At 42.0% G+C, this 21,214-nt stretch overlaps 1 protein-coding gene across 1 annotated transcript in view; it reads right to left on the bottom strand.

Annotated features, from left to right (window-relative positions):
- LOC135511684 (PEX5-related protein-like) overlaps positions 1-21,214 on the bottom strand; it is a 147,922-nt gene that overhangs the window by 27,853 nt on the left and 98,855 nt on the right. Inside the window, exons 4-7 of the mRNA XM_064933165.1 lie at positions 8,558-8,776; positions 3,312-3,408; positions 1,728-1,821; positions 1,396-1,425 (exon numbers count right to left, since the gene is read on the bottom strand). Coding sequence (XP_064789237.1) covers positions 1,396-1,425; positions 1,728-1,821; positions 3,312-3,408; positions 8,558-8,776 — 440 coding nt within the window. The remainder of the gene's footprint in view (positions 1-1,395; positions 1,426-1,727; positions 1,822-3,311; positions 3,409-8,557; positions 8,777-21,214) is intronic.

The following is a 21,214-nucleotide window of genomic DNA, read 5'->3' as shown; positions in this document are numbered from 1 at the left end:
GACTAGTTTAAAATAAATAAATAAACCTTTTATTTAACTAGGCAAGTCAGTTAAGAAAAAAATTCTTATTTTCAATGACGGCCTAGGAACAGTGGGTGAACTGCCTTTCAGGGGCAGAACGACAGATTTGTACCTTGTCAGCTCGGGGATTTGAACTTCCAACCTTCTGGTTACTAGTCCAACGCTCTAACCACTAGGCTACCCTTACTGACCTAACATAGTGATATGTTCTGCTGAAATCTCAAAACCTGCAATGAGTTTCTAGACGGGGAGTTTCTAGACAGAGTATTTTCTTACTCCGTATGTCGCCGCTAATCTCAGTGTTTGAAACTCACTGACTTTAAAATTATTTAACTTTGATGTAATCGGTTAGAACTTTTTGACTTGTTGTTTTTCTACAAAACGTAGAAATGTGCAATTTTCACATGGTATTTTGCTGGAGATAATGAAAATTAGGTTAAAGTGGTGGATATATCCTTTACGAACATGCTCCACTATACAGAGAGCCATTTTATAGCCCTATGGTAGAATGCAAGTCAGTCGGCTCCCACTACCACAACTGCCTGGGTGTCGCATTCTGATGACTAATCTGTTTTGTAAAGCCTCATGTCAGCTCTGCCATTACCTGTAACATCATATTTTCCATAGCTGGTCATTAGAAAGACCTGATTTATGCAAGGTCTAATTGAAGTTGGCTTATCTAGATATTAATGGCCTCCAGAGAATTAACTTTACCGAGGTTAATGCCATCGACTATGTCAAGCAATTTATAAGGGCCAAAAGAAGAAAAGTTTCTTCCCAAACTTTCCAGGCAGTTCCACATGCTATTGTGTACAATATGTCAAGGTACAGTAAAGCTGTAGGGAGGTGTGAATGGTTTAAGTAGTTTTTCAGACAGATTTTGTTCTATTCTAGACCAATACGCAAAAATTAATTCAAACAAAGCATTCCTCTCGCAATACATTGCGTGTGTGAGCACCTGCCACTATTTATCTGGTTATCTTTAATCCAAAATCTATTATTTAGTGAGATGTTGAAAGGTGATGCAAGCTTAGTTGGTCTGAGATACACTGTGGGCTCAAAGTAAGGCTACTGAATTATTCATGAGCTATTAATATAATAATGGGTGGATAGTAACAGGACCCTCATGCAAACTTGTATAGAGACCACGAGCACTAAGGAGGGAAGTGCCTGACATTTGGACCTCGGAGCACCACAAAGAAACAGTTTCAAAAGCCAACATGGGACTCTTCTTGTTTAACTGGTACCTTTGTTGCAGAACCAACACTTTAAATTAAAATTTAAAAAAATCAACTCAAATTACATTCTGTGGTGATGTCTGCTCGGTGCAAATGTCTTTCAATATCATAGGAAAGGATGCATAGAGAAGCTTACATGTCTTCCACTAATATACTGTCTGTTGAGCTGTAATGGAAGAATATGAGGTGTTAGCAGAAGATGGCAGGTTGAAACATTGTCACAACACAGGGATCTAGTACATTGACTGGAATCAGGAGATTGGCATGACCACTATGGTTTATGTGTCCCAAAACCCTTCCATCCAACAAAGCAGAGTCCTCTCAACATGTCACAGAGCAGCCTAACATGCTTCTAATCAAAACCATTTGTTTTCGAGGTGGAAAAAACGTTAAACTCCAAATACTGTTGATTTCAAGTGCAGACAGAACAGACAATTGTCTGCAATAACTACTCAGGACTCTGCTTACTTGAAATGCTAGAGCTGGCTCTGCCTCTGCTTTGGTGTTCCCTTCCAATGAGTTCATGGAGGTTGCCTCTGGTTGTGTTTTGCAGTCTATGGACCTAAAGAGAATGACAATTAAATCAACAATAAATGTAAAAAAAAAAAAAGATACACTCTGCATTTCATTACTCCCTCAAAACGATTTAAGGTGCAATATGCAGAATTTGCTACATATTGTAAATAAGGATATAATATGTTTCTAAACGCTACATTAATGTGGATACTACCATGATTACGGATAGTCCTGCATACATCGTGAATAATCATGTGTGAAAGTTAGACACACAAATACAGTATTCCCCCCCCCCCAAGAAAAATGCTTACCTCCCCTGTTATTGTAATGGTGAGAGGTTAGCACGTCTTGGGGGTACAATATTTGTGCTTCTGTAACTCTCACACATTCATGATTATCTGTAATCATGGCAGCATCCACATTAATGTAGAAGTCTTTTAGAAACATATTCTATTCTTACTTACAATGAAAGTGACTCCAAAGACAATTAATTGACCCAACTGTGGTTTGTAACTACAATGGTTTCCTGTTACCGATTTGGTAACAGAAATACAAGGTTTTAATCTCTTAATAATTAATGAACAAACTTTATCAGTAAACACTAATTGGTAGGTCTAACTTTACATGTTACTTCTGTGAACTTTCCTTTTCCCTCATGAGGGACATGCATTGTTAAAATATCTTAAAGATATGTGGGGGGTTTTATAACGGGATTACAAGGCAATGTTTAACTTACAGAAGGCAAATAATTGTTTATTAGTTGGCAGGGGTCTTCAATATTATTGGGATTTTATGTATTTATAATACCTTTAAGACTTTCTCCTGGTTGTTGTCTATACCACATTTTCCATCTGTTTTACCAGCTTATTCCACATTTTTTGGGATGGAAAATGGTTGGAAAATGTATATACAGTGCATTCGGAAAGTACATTTTTATGTTACAGCCTAATTCTAAAATAGATCAAATAGTTTATTTCCCTCATCAATCTATGCACATTAACCCCATAATGACAAAGCAAAAATTTTTGGCAAATGTATTAAAGGTAAAAAACAGATACCTTATTTACATAAGTATTCAGACGCTTTGCTATGAGACTCGAAATTGAGCATCCTGTTTCCATTGATCCTCCTTGATGTTTCTACAACTTGATTGGAGTCCACCTGTGGTAAATTCAATTGATTGGACATTATCTGGAAAGCCACACACCTGTCTATATAAGGTCGCACAGTCCAGTCAATTGAATTTACCACAGATGGACTCCAAGTTGTAGAAACATTTCAAGGAAAATCATTTTATAAATTTTAGAGTAACAAAATGTGGAAAGAGTCAAGAGGTCTGAATACTTTCCAGATGCACTGCATGCCTTCATTTCTCAAAAATAGACTCTCTTAGCTTTCATTAGACAGCCAATATAACATGCTCCTATGAACTGCTCGTTTGTCCTTTTTTTTTGATGGAAATGCATGTGTGAACAAACTGCAATATAACAGATTTGGAACTGACTTAGATATAACAGGTGCAGGAAGGTTACTTACCACAGATGTTCGCTGGAGGATTTCCACTTTCTGCTGCCATTTCTTTCAGGGTGGAGGTTGAGCTCCTCCCATTTCTCCAAAGGAGAGGCAATGATGACTGGGAAGAGCAATCATGGAGAAATCAGCTAACAGCAGGGTACAATACAACACAATCAGCTAAGGGGAAAAAAACATTGCCATCTGGACAGAGTCATGAGGGACATGAACTTTGCTTGTAAATGATACCCACGGTTACACTTAACTTTCTTTCATGAATTACTTGCTACGCATAATTAGAACTCATTTGAAGAGTAAAATACTTTAACCTCCTCAACTTGCTAATGGGAAACTAATCGTCTGTTACCTCTTAATGTATTTTAAGATGATCTGTTCATTACAGGCAATTGCCTGATATTTCTTTGGACCATCTTGAACATGAACAAGGTCAACTCCATTGAACTTCATAGGGGAAACTTTTCATTAAGGGTAGGCAAGTCTGTTAAAGCATTTAGGAGACTGGGGACATGAGGCTAATACAGTTCCTGATTGAATTTTCTGAAAGTTTTTACAGATTTATAATCTACATATTAGGTAGTCATGAAATTCATGATGACTTGATACAAAGTAAATTCTACATAAATATTGTCCATAAGAGAACCTCATTTAATCTTGCACGTAACAGCTCTGTATACTACAGAGTGACAATGACCACTAAACATGGTTTCGGACATAAATTTTGTTGTGGTCCAACATCCAATTTAGATCATTATTTTCGGACAACCAAAACATTCTCCTGACTTTCCCAATAGTCGAGCCATTAAGAGTTTATAGTCCATCCCTTATATAGTGTGATTCCACGTCAGCTGGAGTAGAAAATATTTTGGGAATCTCAGAATGTTCTGGAAATTATCACATAAACATCCTTCCCAATGAAGTTCCTAACTTCTTACGGCTGAAATCTCGCTAACGGGATCGATATGACAACAGCCAGTGAAAGTGCAGGGCGCCAAATTCAAACAACAGAAATCTCATAATTAAAATTCCTCAAAAATACAAGTATTTTACACAACGTTCTTGTTTACCCAACCGTGAGACAGACTGTTTGTTCCCACACTCGGGACTCTGACTCTCTATTGGTTACAAAGACTTTTGGCCTCCCATCCTATCCAACCACCTCTCGCTGGCTTTGTATTCATGTTAAATGATGAAATTGCTGTACAATAGGATCTTGTTGCCTTCAAATGCACATTCAAATGTCATAAATCAACACTGCAGAGCTCTCCCTGTCCTCTGTTGGGGGGGGGTGGCAATCTTTACCAACAAATCTGTCCCCAAACAATTTGATTTGCTGGTTTTTAATTTTTTTACCTTTATTTAACCAGGCAAGTCAGTTAAGAACAAATTCTTATTTTCAATGATGGCCTGGGAACAGTGGGTTAACTGCCTGTTCAGGGGCAGAACGACAGATTTGTACCTTGGGACATGCTTAAACCACCTGAGCAAGTCCTAAAGCAATGGGACTCCCTAAATATTTCTCAGATTATTACCAATACCACAAGGTATGACTCCAAACACCCAGAAAGGGCAACTCTCCTCGACGTTATCCTCACAAATAATCCTGATATAGGTATCAGTCTGGTGTTTTCTGTAATGACCTTAGTGATCACTGTTTTACAGCAAGTGTTCATAATGGCTGCTCAGTGAAACGACCTGTCCTGATTTGTCATAGACGCTTGCTAAAGCAAGCCTTCCTTGAACTGGCCTCTGTAAAATGGTATAGAATCAGCTTGACCCCCTCTGTCGAAGACGCTTGGACCTTCTTTTTTAAAATATTTTCAGTGGTATTGTTAACACGCCCCCATAAAGAGAATGAGAATTAAAAACCGGTCTAGCCCCTGGTTCGACTGTGATCTTGCAGAGTTACTCCACCTCAATAATTGCATTTGGTGAAAGGCTCGGCACACACGCATACATAGGCTGACTGGCTCTCGTTCAGGCAAATGAGGAATAAGTGCACTCAGGCTATCCGGAAGGCCAAAGTTAGTTATTTTAAGGAGCAGTTCTCTCTCTGTGGGTTTAACTTCAAGAAGTTCTGGAAAACAGTTAAAGCCCCGGAGAATAAATCCTCCTCCTCACAACATGTCCCTTAATGTTGATGTGGTTGTTACTGACAAGAAGCACATTGCTGAGCTCTTTAATCACCACTTCATTAAGTCACTTCAATAATTGGCTGAGTCAAATTCCAATTTGACTCAGCCAAGCCTCCTTCCCCGTCCAACATTTCCTCATCTCCTATCCCTTATAACGCAAATAGCCCCTACGCTCCTCTTTAAGGTTGCTGCCCCTATCATCACCAAGCCTATCTCTCAACCTTAAAGGTCCTCATGTCACCATTGCCCTTGATTCTAAGCAATGCTGTGCTGCTATTTTTATTGACTTGACCAAAGCTTTTGATACGGTAGACCATTCCATTCTTGTGGGCCGGCTAAGGAGTATTGGTGTCTCTGAGGGGTCTTTGGCCTGGTTTGCTAACTACCTCTCTCAAAGAGTGGAGTGTATAAAGTCAGAACATCTGCTGGGCTTGATCCTAGGCCCCATGCTCCTCTCAATTTACATCAACAACATAGCTCAGGCAGAAGGAAGCTCTCTCATCCATTCATATGCAGATGATACAGTCTTATACTCAGCTGGCCCCTCCCTGGATTTTGTGTTAAATGCTCTACAACAAAGCTTTGTTAGTGTCCAACAAACTTTCTGTCCTTAACCTTGTTCTGAACACCTCCAAAACAAAGGTCATGTGGTTTGATAAGAAGAATGCCCCTCTCCCCATCGTTGTTATTACTACCTCTGAGGGTTTAGAGTTTGAGGTAGTCACCTCATACAAGTACTTGGGAGTATGACAAGACAGTACACTGTCCATCTCTCAGCACATATCAAAGCTGCAGGCTAAAGTTAAATCTATATTTGTTTTCCTCTATCATAATCGCTCCTCTTCTACCCCAGCTGCCAAACTAACCCTAATTCAGATGACTATCCTACCTATGCTAGATGAGACGTAATTTATAGAGCAGCAGGTAAAGGTTCTAGTGACTAGATGTCCTTTACCATTGGCCATCAGATTTGACACCAATGCTCCTTATAGGACACATCACTGCACTCTATATGCCTCTCTAAACTGGTCATCTCTCTATACCTGTCGCAAGACCAACTGGTTGATGCTTATTTATAAAACCCTCTTAGGCCTCACTCCCTCATCTGAGATATCTACTGCAGCCCTCATCCTCCACATACAACACCCATTCTGCCAGGCACATTCTGTTAAAGGTCCCCAAAGCACACACATCCCTGGGTCGCTCGTCTTTTCAGTTCGCTGCAGCTAGCGACTGGAATGAGCTGCAACACTCAAACTGGACAGTTATCTCAATCTCTTCATTCAAAGACTCAATCATGGACACTCTTACTGACAGTTGTGGCTGCTTTGCATGATGTATTGTTGTCTCTACCTTCTTGCCCTTCCTGCCCCTGTCTGTGCCCAATAATGTTCGTACCATGTGTTGTGCTGCTGCCATGTTGTGTTGCTACCATGCTGTGTTGTCATGTGATACTGCCTTGCTATGTTGTTGTCTTAGGTCTCTTTATGTAGTGTTATAATGTCTCTTTTGTCAAGATGTGTGTTTTCGTCCTATATTTTTATTTAAAAATAAAATATATATTAATCTCAGCACTCGTCCCCGCAGCAGGCCTTTCGCCTTTTGGTAGGCAGTCATTGTAAATAAGAATTTGTTCTTAACTGAAATGCCTAGATAAATAAATGATAAATATATTTATCTATTTTATCTACACACAATACCCCATATTGAAGCAAAAACAGGTTTTTACTTTATTAAGTATTCAGACCCTTTGCTGTGAGACTCGAAATTGAGCTCTGGTTCATCCTGTTTTCATTGATCATACTTGAGATGTTTCTACAACTTGATTGGAGTCCACCTGTGGTAAAATCAATTGATTGGACATGATTTGGAAGTGCACACACCTGTCTATATAAGGTCCCACAGTTGACAGTGCATGGCAGAGCAAAAACCAAGCAATGAGGTTGAAGGAATTGTCTGTAGAGCTCCGAGACAGGATTGTGTCGAGGCACAGATCTGGGGAAAGGTACCAAAAAATGTCTGCAGCATTGAAGGCCCCTAAGAACACAGTGGCCTCCATCATTCTTAACCAACCAATTAACCAATCACAGCCCTCCTTTAGGATTGCACATTCCGCAAGTCACAAGCAGATGGAGTTGCCTTTGAATCAATTTTCCCAGTCACTGTGTTGGTGGTGCTCATAAAATGTATCATACTTTAGAATTAGCAAAGAGCTCACTCTTTGATGTACTTGTAGAGTATATTGTTCCAAACAATGTCTAAAAATGAACACCATCAAAAAGTGTTGTTTTGAGAAATTAATATTAGGTTGTTTTTTTTTTTTTTTTTTACCCCCTTTTCTCCCCAATTTTGTGGTGTCCAATTTGGTAGTTACAGTCTTCTCCCATCGCTGCAGCTCCCGTTCGGACTCAGGAGAGGCAAAGGTTGAGAGCGGTGTGTCCTCCAAAACACACCCCAGCCAAGCCACACTGCTTCTTGACACAATGCCCTCTTGAACCCGGAAGCCAGCCGCACCAATGTGTCAGAGCACTGTACACCTGGCAACCGTGTCAGCGTGCATTGTGCCCAGCCTGCCACAGGAGTTGCTAGTACGCGATGGGACAAGAACATCCCTGTTAGCCAAAACCTCTCCTAACCAATTGTGCGCCGCCCAATGGGTCTCCTAGTCGTGGCCGGCTGCAGCGGAGCCTGGACTCTAACCAGGAGCTCTAGTGGCACAGATAGCACTGCGATGTAGTGCCTTTGACCACTGCGCCACTCAGGAGGCCCAATATTAGTATTTTTAATCTTGAATAAATGTATGTGATTTATTTTCAGAAATAACTTATTTTATATCACACTATAAGGAATGTAATGGCACCAAGATGCTGTCTGTATCATGTACGGCTCTTACAGGAGGCATGTTTAGGTCTTAAAAGGGCCTACAATTGGCACTTTCATCATGATAAATGATGATAAAAATGCTTTTTACATTTCAAACATCCTTCCTTCCAATGATGTTTCTATGTGAGAATTGTGCTGGCCATCTTGTATACCAAAAATACTGTATATGAAATAAGGATTCACTATAAATGGACAATAGTTTCAGTGGTAAACCATCTGCTCCAGTGCTTGTACCTGAGTCTAGTGACACTCTATCAGGAGTGTGTGAGCTGGGGGCAGTCTGTTCCACAGCCACCCGGATCAGCTCTGTCTCATCTGTTGTCTTCTTTCGGTGAGGCCCGTTCTTGGGCCCTTCCCCATGCGACGACGACAGAGGGCTCTTCTTGTCCTGTTTGCTGTTCATTCTCTCTCCGGGCTCGCTGAGGTCCAATAGGTCCAATGTGGAGGTCAGAACTGTAAGGGTAGATCATACTAGTATAGATTCTTTGTATACAGTTCAAATCTTTTCTTTACAGAGACACATCTCCCTAAACACAGCTGTCATGATGTACAAATTAACATTCCTCAACAAACTGGAGTCTTTGACAATTTTTAGGGCCTTCCTCTGACACCACCTGGTATAGAGGTCTTGGATGGCAAGGAGCTCGGCCTCAGTGATGTACTGGGCTGTTTCGCACTATCCTCTGTAGCACCTTGCGATCGGATTCCAAACAGTTGTCATACCAGGTGGTGATGCAACCTGTCAAGATTATCTCAATGGTGCAGCTTCAGAACTTTTCGATGATCTGAGGGCCAAAAACATTATCCGCATTTTGAGAGGGAATAGGCGTTGTTGTGCTCTCTTCATGACTGTGTTGATGTATGTGGGTCCTGATAGTTTCTTAGTGATGTGGACACGAAGGAACTTTAAGCCCTCGACTTGTTCGACAGACCGCAAAGACACGATGAATGCTTTTTTTCAGGTTAATGTACATTTTTAACTGCTCACAGCATATAGTGAATGAAAAGGCCCTTCCTGTTTTCATAATTATGTGCTGATAGGTTTCATTAGAATAAAGGTAAGAACAGTGCCATAACTACTTAGTCAGGTGGCATATTAGACATCTATACAGATGAAGAACTAAATGTATTGGAGAAATTCATGTAAATTCAATTGTGAGTAGATCAACATGTTAAGTTTTAGGCAAAGAGGCTATGCAGAAAGATTTAACAAATTCAAAAAGATGGTTTAGTTTATTGTCTTGGTGTAAACATTGGCAGCAAAGAATTGAATTGAGGTGTACAAAGACACAATTAATAATGGCATATGTTGATGTAGTTCCTTTGATAAATCAAAATGTGTTTTAAACTGGCTTTTTCTCCGTTGTTCAAGCTAGTTTGTTACAGTGAAATTGTGAGGTAATATACACTGCTATCGTAATACAGTTATAAGCGATATCATTCCATTGCTCTGATTTCACTGGCCATATAAAATACACTGAACAAAAATAGTTTGAGCATTTCTTCTTTGCCAAGATAATCCATCCACCTGACAGGTGTGGCATATGAAGAAGCTTATAAAACAGCATGATCATTACACAGGTGCACCTTGTGCTGGGGACAATAAACCCCCCCTAAAATGTGCAGTTTTCTCACACACAATGCCACTGATGTCTCAAGTTTTGAGGGAGCATGCAATAAGCATGCTGACTGCAGGAATGTCCACCAGAGCTGTTGCCAGAGAGTTGAATGTTAAATTCTCTACCATAAGCCACCTCCAATGCCGTTTTAGAGAATTTGGTCCAACCGACCTCACAACCGAAGACCACGTGTAACTACACCAGCCCAGGACCTCCACATCCGGCTTCTTCACCTGCAAGATCGTCTGAGACCAGCCACACGGACAGCTGATGAAACCCGAGGAGCATTTCTGTCTGTAATAAATCCCTTTTTGTGAGTAAAAAACTCATTCTGATTGGATGGGTCTGGCTCCACAGTGGGTGGGCCCCCTTCCCGTCTGGCTGCCAAGTGGGTGGGCCTCTGCTCTCCCAGGCCCACCCATGGCTGCGCCCCTGCCCAGTCATGTGAAATCGATAGATTAGGGCCTGATGAATTTATTTCAATTGACTGACTTCCTCATATGAACTGTAACTCAGTAAAATCATTGAATTTGTTGCATGTTCCATTTATATTTTTCATCAGTGTATATATGATGGTTCTGCAGTATTCAGCCCCCGGTATTTAACACACTGCTGTTTTATGACAAACAAACGGGATGATCCTCTGAATGTAATCTGTAGATAATTAGTGTGTTCCCCTCCTGATATCTCTGTGCTCCTCAAAAGATAAATGCAATTAGAAATCAGAGGAAACATTTGTGGGAGATGGAGATGTTGTCTGAAGTGTTATCAGTGTCAGGAGAAAAGCCAGATGTGCTGAAAGAAATCAAGACGGACAAACTGTTTGGGTACCCTTGCGTCTACTTGATGATGATGATGATAATGCCTTGAAAAGAAGTCCTCCATATAGTCTTTCCAGCTGAAGGCATATTAGATGTGTATGTATACGAAGGATAGTATACCGTCTCTATCATAGTGTGCAGAGCATCACTATTCATTCATTTCATTGATTCATTTCTACATCGTCATGGTCATCTAAGGGTTCCCATGTGTTTGTATTATATATTTGGAGGATGATGTCAGCTAACCTTCTGACCACTGTTTCAACAACCTTAACATTATAATGTTTTAGAGTGCTAAAGATTCCTTATTGCAGTTTATTGTGGTCAGGTAAAGTCTGGTTTGTGTGAATCGTAATAGAGAACAATGATATCAATGGATTTTTTGCAAGCCTTTTTTCTAGGCTATTGGAGATCAAATTGTCTTGCTATTGTCAAGGACTGAGGTTTGTCTTAGACTTTAGTAACGAAACAGCTCAACCTGTGGATATTACCGAGGAAGTGAGTCGCTGTTGTTTCCACTCACTAATCCTCTGCTCAGCCACTGACCTTCAATTGGGAACCTGCAAACTGTCATTTTGAATCATCCCAATCCACTCAGTGTGAGGACACAGCGGGCATCAGACATGAACTTCTGACTTCAGCTAAAATGGGCATGCTTGTGCCCATACTTTTAGTTACAGTACTTCCCTCAGCACACTAATAGCAGGATTAAGTGGTCGTGTCTTTATTGTTTGGCATAATTAAATTACATTGCAATATTGTTAATGTGTTTTCATCAAATGAAAACCCTTAATCTATTTTATGAGAATTTATAAGATTCTTGTTTGCATAAAATAGACGCAGACCAGTCTTTCAATAATAGGTAACAGAATTTATTCTCGGAGCGCGCTGACACTTAACCACGAGCAACAGTTTATATACAGATCATGACGTCATTTCATTGCTTTAACAGAATCCCCTCCTCTCGACCGGGACAAAGTGAGGTGAAAAGTTAGTAAGTGAGAATTAACACACTCCCAGGTAACTTTTGACCCCTCAACATTATCGATCACCACTGAGCTGACAGTTCTAATTAACAGAACCTAGGAATGCATTCACTGTCTTATCTAAAAATCCCAGAGTGTCACGACTTCCGCCGAGGTTGGCTCTCCTGCCTGTTCGGGCGGTGCTCGGCGGTCGTCGTCACCGTCCTACTAGCCACTACCAATCCCTTTTTCGTTTGTCTGTTGGTTTTGTCTGATTGGTTTCACCTGTGTGTATTTTAGTTAATTAGTGTCCTTATATGTAGTAGGTTGTCCCGCCCTTGTTTTGTGCGGGATTGTTTTTGTCTTCATGTCATTTGGTGGAGTACTTGTGTTTTTATTCTCCGGTCTATTATGATCCTGTGTTGGATTATTCACCCTGTGTGTTGGGTTGACCGTCTTTTGTGCATCGGAGAATAAACTGTCAATTCACTGAAACCTGCTCTCTGCGCCTGATTCCACCCACCTTGGTACATCGTGACACAGTAGGTTCAACGCTAGGTTAACGACCTTATGTGTTTACACAGTCCCCAACCCATTAGTTTCTTCCTAGTTGGAATGGTGTTCATTAACTTTAATTACTCCTTGTCCGTGTCACACAATCCCTTCTTATGAACACATATTGTTAATCAGATATAATAAAACAGAGTAGAAGTTTACTTAGTTACAATTCTATTTAAAATGAGGATATTGTTTATTCATTTATTCATAATAATTCCAACAAATATGCATTTAGCATATCAAATATTGATGACCACCATGACACAATCCCCCTGACATAACTTCTTAGTGGAGGAAAATTCCCACTGGAGTGTCATGGTTGCCCTCTATTACATGAACTTCTGTCAATTTCCATATTGTTACGCTTACCCTTTTCATATACAGACATATGTATTTTTGACCATACCGCCGCCTTTATACACTGCTCAAAAAAATAAAGGGAACACTTAAACAACACAATGTAACTCCAAGTCAATCACACTTCTGTGAAATCAAACTGTCCACTTAGGAAGCAACACTGATTGACAAATTTCACATGCTGTTGTGCTAATGGAATAGATAACAGGTGGAAATTATAGGCAATTAGCAAGACACCCCCAATAAAGGAGTGGTTCTGCAGGTGGTGACCACAGACCACTTCTCAGTTCCTATGCTTCCTGGCTGATGTTTTGGTCACTTTTGAATGCTGGGGGTGCTTGAGACGGAGTCTACAACCCACACAAGTGGCTCAGGTAGTGCAGCTCATCCAGGATGCCACATCAATGCGAGCTGTGGCAAGAAGGTCTGCTGTGTCTGTCAGCGTAGTGTCCAGAGCATGAAGGCGCTACCAGGAGACGTGGAGGAGGCCGTAGGAGGTCAACAACCCAGCAGCAGGAAAGCTACCTCCGCCTTTGTGCAAGGAGGAGCACTGCCAGAGCCCTGCAAAATGACCTCCAGCAGGCCACAAATGTGCATGTGTCTGCTCAAACGGTCAGAAACAGAATCCATGAGGGTGGTATGAGGGCCCGACATCCACAGGTGGGGGTTGTGCTTACAGCCCAACACCATGCAGGATGTTTGGCATTTGCCAGAGAACACCAAGATTGGCAAATTTGCCACTGGCGCCCTGTGCTCTTCACAGATGAAAGCAGGTTCACACTGAGCACATGTGACAGACGTGACAGTCTGGAGACGCCGTGGAGAACGTTCTGCTGCCTGCAACATCCTCCAGCATGACCGGTTTGGCGGTGGGTCAGTCATGGTGTGGGGAGCCGCATAGCCCTCCATGTGCTCGCCAGAGGTAGCCTGACTGCCATTAGGTACCGAGATGAGATCCTCAGACCCCTTGTGAGACCATATGCTGGTGCGGTTGGCCCTGGGTTCCTCCTAATGCAAGACAATGCTAGACCTAATGTGGCTGGAGTGTGTCAGCAGTTCCTGCAAGAGGAAGGCATTGATGCTATGGACTGGCCCGCCCGTTCCCCAGACCTGAATCCAATTGAGCACATCTGGGACATCATGTCTCGCTCCATCCACCAACGCCACTTTGCAGCACAGACTGTCCAGGAGTTGGCGGATGCTTTAGTCCAGGTCTGGGAGGAGATCCCTCAGGAGACCATCCGCCACCTCATCAGGAGCATGCCCAGGCATTGTAGGGAGGTCATACAGGCACGTGGAGGCCACACACACTACTGAGCCTCATTTTGACTTGTTTTAAGGACATTACATCAAAGTTAGATCAATTTTGAGTGTGACTCCAAATCCAGACCTCCATGGGTTGATAAATTTGATTTCCATTCAACTATGTAAAGTATTTAATAAGAATATTTCATTCATTCAGATCTAGGATGTGTTATTTTAGTGTTCCCTTTATTTTTACATGGTATATTAAAACCCACCTCAAGACCTAATCATGTAACAGTATTTTCACAGACCCTGTAACCAAAAAACAGGTACGGGGTCATAAAATGGATCTTGGTTTTTATGCAGGGAAATTCATTAACACTCTTATTGTTAAAGATCCCCCAACAACACCCCCCCCACCCCTCCCAAACAGGGCAAATACAAAGTTTGGTAATATTATGACAGTTTGTGCCGTCATTCTGTTACAAAACGTTGCATCTGCACTGTTCTTCAAGTAATATCACAAAGCATGATCATATTCATTTACCAGCTACAGTCATTTGGTGAAACATTGACCAAACTCAATGTTTTGATCAAATTAATCAGTTATGTACCTTTGATAGCAGCTAGCTATTGCCATGCAATGTCAAGTCTTTCTACACTAGTATCTGACTAACTCAGAAATATGAAGTTATTTCAGAATGAAAGTAAACTGGATTGCAAACAATCTTTTGTGATATTATGTTATCTAGGTATTCCCAGTTAGATAATGGGTTTTCACTTTTTGCATCTGCATGCTTGTTGTCTTCTCACTGCTGCACTCGTTCGTTCATGAGCTTGGCTGCTCATTCTAAATAGTTTCTGATCTGATCTGTTCAAAACAGTGGCAGCAGCATGTGCAGCGGTGATTTTTTTTTTCATGCAAAAGTAAAATCGGTGTATTTATGCTGTTGTTCACAGATGGCTTTCTATACAGTGCCTTCAAAAGTATCCACACCCCTTGACTTATCCAACATTTTGTTGTGTTACAACCTGAATTCGAAATGGATTAAATTGTTGTTTTTTCTCTCTCACCCATCTACACATAATACATAATGGCAAAGTGAAAACATGTTTTTAGAATCTAATTTACATAAGTACTCACACCCGAGTCAATGTTTTGTAGAAGCACCTTTGGCAGCAATTACATCTGAGTCTTTCTCGTTAAGTCTCTAAGTGCTTTCCACACCTGGATTTTGCAACATTTGCCCATTTATTATTTTCAAAACTCTTCAAGCTTTGTCAAATTGGTTCTTGATCATTACCTAAACAACCATTTTCAGGTCTTGCCATAGATTTAAGTAAAAACTGTAAACAAGGCTATAACGATGTGCACTGAGAGTCTGGAAGCAAGTTCAGGAAGTGAGTGTTTTAATAAATAAACATAACATAATAAGAAACACAAACAACGCACAGACATGACACAGGAACAGAAACAATAATGCCTGGGGAAGGAACCAAAAGGAGTGACATATATAGGGAAGGTAATCAATCAGGGAAGTGATGGAGTTCAGGTGAGTCTGATGGTGCGCGTAATGATGGTGACAGGTGTGTGCCATAATGAGCAGCCTGGTGACCTACAGGCTGGAGAGGGAGCACACGTGACACGGGCACTCAGGAACATTCACTGTCTTCTTGATATGCAACTCCAGTGTGGATTTGGCCTTTTGTTTTATTTTATTGTCCTGCCGTAAGGTGAATTTCAAATCAAATGTTATTTGTCACAGTGAAATGCTTACTTACAAGCCCTTAATCAACAATGTAGTTAAGACAAAATAAGTGTTAAGTAAAAATATAGATAAGTAAAAAATAAAAGTAACAAATAGTTAAAGAAAAATAACAGTAGCGAGGCTATATACAGGGGGTACCGGTACAGAGTCAATGTGCGGGGGCACCGGTTAGTCGAGGTAATTGAGGTAATATGTACATGTAGGTAGAGTTAAAGTGACTATGCATAGATAATAAACAGAGTGTGGCAGCAGTGTAAAAGGGGGGGTAATGCAAATCGTCTGGGTAGCCATTTGATTAGCTGTTCAGGAGTCTTATGGCTTGGGGGTAGAAACTGTTTAGAAGCCTTTTGGACCTAGACTTGGTGCTCCGGTACCACTTGCCGTGCGGTAGCAGAGAGAACAGTCTATGACTAAGGTGGCTGGAGTCTTTGACAATTTTTAGGGCCTTCCTCTGACACAGCCTGGATGGCAGGAAGCTTGGCCCCAGTGATGTACTGGACCGTACGCACTACCTCCTGTAGTGCCTTGCGGTCAGAGGCCGAGCAGTTGCCATATCAGGCAGTGATGCAACCATGCTTTCTGGTGCAGCTGTATAACTTTTTAAGGATCTGAGGACCCATGCCAAATCTTTTCAGTCTCCTGAGGGGGAATAGGTTTTGTCGTGCCCTCTTCATGATTGTCTTGGTGTGTTTGGACCATGATAGTCATGTCACAACATTACTAATAAACTATCATTATTGTGCTATTTATCGAATAATTACATACTACGTTTAATTATTACCTGATTCAATTAATAATGTAACAATTAATTCATTAGGAATTTGGGCACCACTGGTAAAAGTTTGCTTAATGAGTTACCGTTTCCCAAATTAACTCAAGAATATATTGATATCCTACCAGTCATTAATTTGTAATTTCTTCACATCAGTCTCATTCTGAATGTCGTAGACTCTGTAAATCGGCACGAACCTGGGTCTCAATGATCAGTCTATACCACACAAATTGAGTTGATTATTTATTTACTAACAAGCTAAATGATAACAGGTGTACATACACACGGAATAGGTTATGAGAGAGAGAGAGAGAGAGAGAGAGAGATTTGTAAGCTACGCTTCGTTTAGCCCTAATACCTTGCCCCAAACTGCCGCCCTTACAGGTAAGAAGTAATGCATGTATTTCCGTATTTAAGGTCTTTGTCGGGTATCTCTGTTTGGCCCAGGCCTTCGTGGGCCGGGTTCCGCTTGGTGATAAGGGTTCAAGGCCTTGTTCTTTTGATGGCCCTCTCCTTTGTTCTCGGGTGTAAGTCTCTGATTGACCACAAGATATCACACTGTCCATCTTAGTGGTCTGTTTACTTGCACTCATTCTGGAAGAGTGGTCTCCTGAGACTGGCTAATCAGCCATGTTGATGATCCCAGAGTGGTGATGAAAGCCATGTAGACGAACAATGATTTGAAGAGAATAACCGGATGGTCCTGCTTAAATTCACCGTCTTAGATACAGTACTGAGATCAGCTACTCGACCGTAGCATTGATTGTTAAGAGGTTCATTTGTCTTCTTCAACCTCATCTGCATTTCGGGGTTGTGACTAATCGTAGACCTCAGCTGCAGCTCTTGGTCATCCTAGTCTGATATGTTAAATCTTAACTCAAATGCTTCATATCCTCGGGTAAAAAGGGGGTGTTTACGTCATGCTGACATACTCTCTGGGTTCCCTGGGCACTTCCAGATACGAGGCAAGGTATCACAATTTACTATGATCTCGTTAGAGAACTAAAATCACAATCTTATCGGCACAAAAACATTCTCTTTACACTGGATATTTTCTATATAACGTATGTAGACATGATATACACGTTGTGAAAACCCTTAAAGTTACAATGTTTTCATTATGACATCTTCATTTAGCTTTTAATAACATCACAAAATGGACATTCATCTTTCACATTCCATTTCTCATCATTGCCAAAATTCAGAGGATGAAATATATTGTCCCAGTGCCCATTGTGATGTTGAAGTTCTTGGGCAGTAAACACTTCACAAGGCACACAGACATTCGGATCACCCAATTTAGACACAAAAAGGAATCGTCTGCTGCCTATAGTTTACAATCGAGTGAGTTGTCATAAAACCCTCCCCTGCAGGAGAGAGCACTGTAGAGCTGATCCACTGTAACCTGATCCTTTGGGACGTCACAGGAGAGTCATGACAGTGATGTAGACACCAAGGATATTGAAGCTTTCAACCTGCTCCACTACATCCCCGTCGATGTGAATGGGGGACATGCCACAATCATCTCCATGTCTTGATCACATTGAGTGGGTGGTTGCTGTCCTGGCACCACACGGCCAGGTCTCTGACCTCCTACCTATAGGCTGTCTCATCATTGTTGGTGATCAGGCCTATCAATGTTATGTCATCAGCAAACTTAATGGTGGTGTTGGAGTCGTGCCTGGCCATGCAGTCATGAGTGAACATGGAGTACAGGAGGGGACTGAGCACACACCCCTGAGGGGCCCACATGTAGAGGACATACATGGCATGGCAGATGTGTTGTTACCTACCCTGTGTTTAGTCCTAGGGTCCTTAGTTTAGTGATGCGCTTTGAGGGCACTATGATGTTGAACGCTGTAGTCAATGAATAGCATTTTCACATAGGTGTTCCTTTGTACTGGTGGGAAAGGGCAGTGTGTCTGCTTGAAACATGTTGGTATTACAGACTTTGAGTCAGGGAAACGTTGAAAAAGTCAGTGAAGACACTTGCCAGTTGGTCCACGCATGCTCGGAGTACACGTCCTGGTGATCCATCTGCCCCTGTGGCCTTGTGAATGTTGACCTGTTTAATGGTCTTACTCACATCAGCTACGGAGAGCTTCATCACACAGTCGTCCGGAACAGCTGATGCTCTCATGCATGTTTCAGTGTTGCTTGCCTCGAAGTGAGCATAGACGTAATTCAGCTCATCTGGTAGGCTTGTGTCACTGGGCCGCTCGCGGCTGTGCTTCCCTTTGTAGTCTGTAATAGTTTGCAAGCCCTGCCACATCCGACGAGCGTCGGAGCCGGTGTAGTATGGTTCGATCTTAGTCCTGTATTGACACTTTGCCTGTTTGATGGTTCGTCGGAGGGCATGGTGGGATTTCTTATAAGCTTCTGTGTTACGGCGAGTCCCGCTCCTTGAAAGCAGCAGCTCTACCCTTTAGCGCAGTGCGGATGTTGCCTGTAATCCATGGCTTCTGGTTGGGGTATGTACGTACAGTCACTGTGGGGACGACGTCATCAATGTACTTATTGATGAAGCCAGTGATTTAAAAAAAATGTTTTAAATATGTTTTTATTTCACCTTCATTTAACCAGGTAGGCTAGTTGAGAACAAGTTCTCATTTGCAACTGCGACCTGGCCAAGAAAGCATAACAGTGTGAACATACAACACAGAGTTACACATGGAGTAAACAATTAACAAGTCAATAACACAGTAGAAAAAAAAGTCTATATACATTGTGTGCAAAACGCATGAGGAGGTAGGCGAATAAATACAATTTGCAAATTAACACTGGAGTGATAAATGATCAGATGGTTATGTACAGGTAGAGATACTGGTGTGCAAAAGAGCAGAAAAGTAAATAAATACAAACAGTATGGGGATAAGGTAGGTAAATTGGGTGGGCTATTTACTGATGGACTATGTACAGCTGCAGCGATCGGTTAGCTGCTCAGATAGCAGATGTTTGAAATTGGTGAGGGAGATAAAAGTCTCCAACTTCAGCGATTTTTGCAATTTGTTCCAGTCACAGGCAGCAGAGAACTGGAACGAATGGCGGCCAAATGAGGCGTTGGCTTTAGGGATGATCAGTGAGATATACCTGCTGGAGCGCGTGCTACAGGTTGGTGTTGTTATCGTGACCAGTGAACTGAGATATGGTGGAGCTTTACCTAGCATGGACTTGTAGAAGACCTGGAGCCGGTGGGTCTGGCGACGAATATGTAGCAAGGGCCAGCCGACTAGAGCATACAGGTTGCAGTGGTGGGTGGTATAAGGTGCTTTAGTAACAAAACGGATGGCACTGTGATAAACTGCATCCAGTTTGCTGAGTAGAGTGTTGGAAGCTATTTTGTAGATGACATCGCCGAAGTCGAGGATCGGTAGGAAAGTTTGGCATCGTGAGTGAAGGAGGCTTTGTTGCGGAATAGAAAGCCGACTCTAGATTTTATTTTAGATTGGAGATGTTTGATATGAGTCTGGAAGGAGAGTTTACAGTCTAGCCAAACACCTAGGTACTTATAGATGTCCTCATATTCTAGGTCGGAACCATCCAGGGTGGTGATGCTAGTCGGGCGTGCGGCAGAGAATGGTTGAAAAGCATGCATTTGGTTTTACTAGCGTTTAAGAGCAGTTGGAAGCCACGGAAGGAGTGTTGTATGGCATTGAAGCTCGTTTGGAGGTTAGATAGCACAGTGTCCAAGGAAGGGCCAGAAGTATACAGAATGGTGTCGTCTGCGTAGAGGTGGATCAGGGAATCGCCCGCAGCAAGAGCAACATCATTGATATATACAGAGAAAAGAGTCGGCCCGAGAATTGAACCCTGTGGCACCCCATAGAGACTGCCAGAGGACCGGACAACATGCCCTCCGATTTGACACACTGAACTCTGTCTGCAAAGTAGTTGGTGAACCAGGCAAGGTAGTCATCAGAAAAACCAAGGCTACTGAGTCTGCCGATAAGAATATGGTGATTGACAGAGTCGAAAGCCTTGGCAAGGTCGATGAAGACGGCTGCACAGTACTGTCTTTTATCGATGGCGGTTATGATATTGTTTAGTACCTTGAGCGTGGCTGAGGTGCACCCGTGACCGGCTCGGAAACCAGATTGCACAGCGGAGAAGGTACGGTGGGATTCGAGATGGTCAGTGACCTGTTTGTTGACTTGGCTTTCGAAGACCTTAGATAGGCAGGGCAGGATGGATATAGGTCTGTAACAGTTTGGGTCCAGGGTGTCTCCCCCTTTGAAGAGAGGGATGACTGCGGCAGCTTTCCAATCCTTGGGGATCTCAGATGATATGAAAGAGAGGTTGAACAGGCTGGTAATAGGGGTTGCGACAATGGCGGCGGATAGTTTCAGAAATAGAGGGTCCAGATTGTCAAGCACAGCTGATTTGTACGGGTCCAAGTTTTGCAGCTCTTTCAGAACATCTGCTATCTGGATTTGGGTAAAGGAGAACCTGGAGAGGCTTGGGCGAGTAGCTGCGGTGGGGGCGGAGCTGTTGGCCGATTGATTTGGTGTACTCCTCAATGCCATCGGAAGAATCCCGGAACATATTCCAGTCTTTGCTATTAAAACAGTCCTGTAGTTTAGCGTCTGCTCTGTCTGACCACTTTTTTATTGACCTAGTCAGTGGTGCTTTTCTGCTTTAGTTTTCGTTTGTAAGCAGGAATCAGGAGGATATAATTATTGTCAGATTTGCTAAATGGAGGGTGAGGGAGAGCTCAGTCCATGCAACTTACACTGTGACTTGTTAAGCAAACATTTACTCCTGAACTTATTTAGGCTTGCCATAGAA

This window comes from Oncorhynchus masou, chromosome 24 (assembly GCF_036934945.1).
Source record: "Oncorhynchus masou masou isolate Uvic2021 chromosome 24, UVic_Omas_1.1, whole genome shotgun sequence".
NCBI classification, from domain to species: Eukaryota; Metazoa; Chordata; class Actinopteri; order Salmoniformes; family Salmonidae; genus Oncorhynchus; species Oncorhynchus masou.
This window is presented reverse-complemented; position numbering and strand designations above follow the sequence as displayed.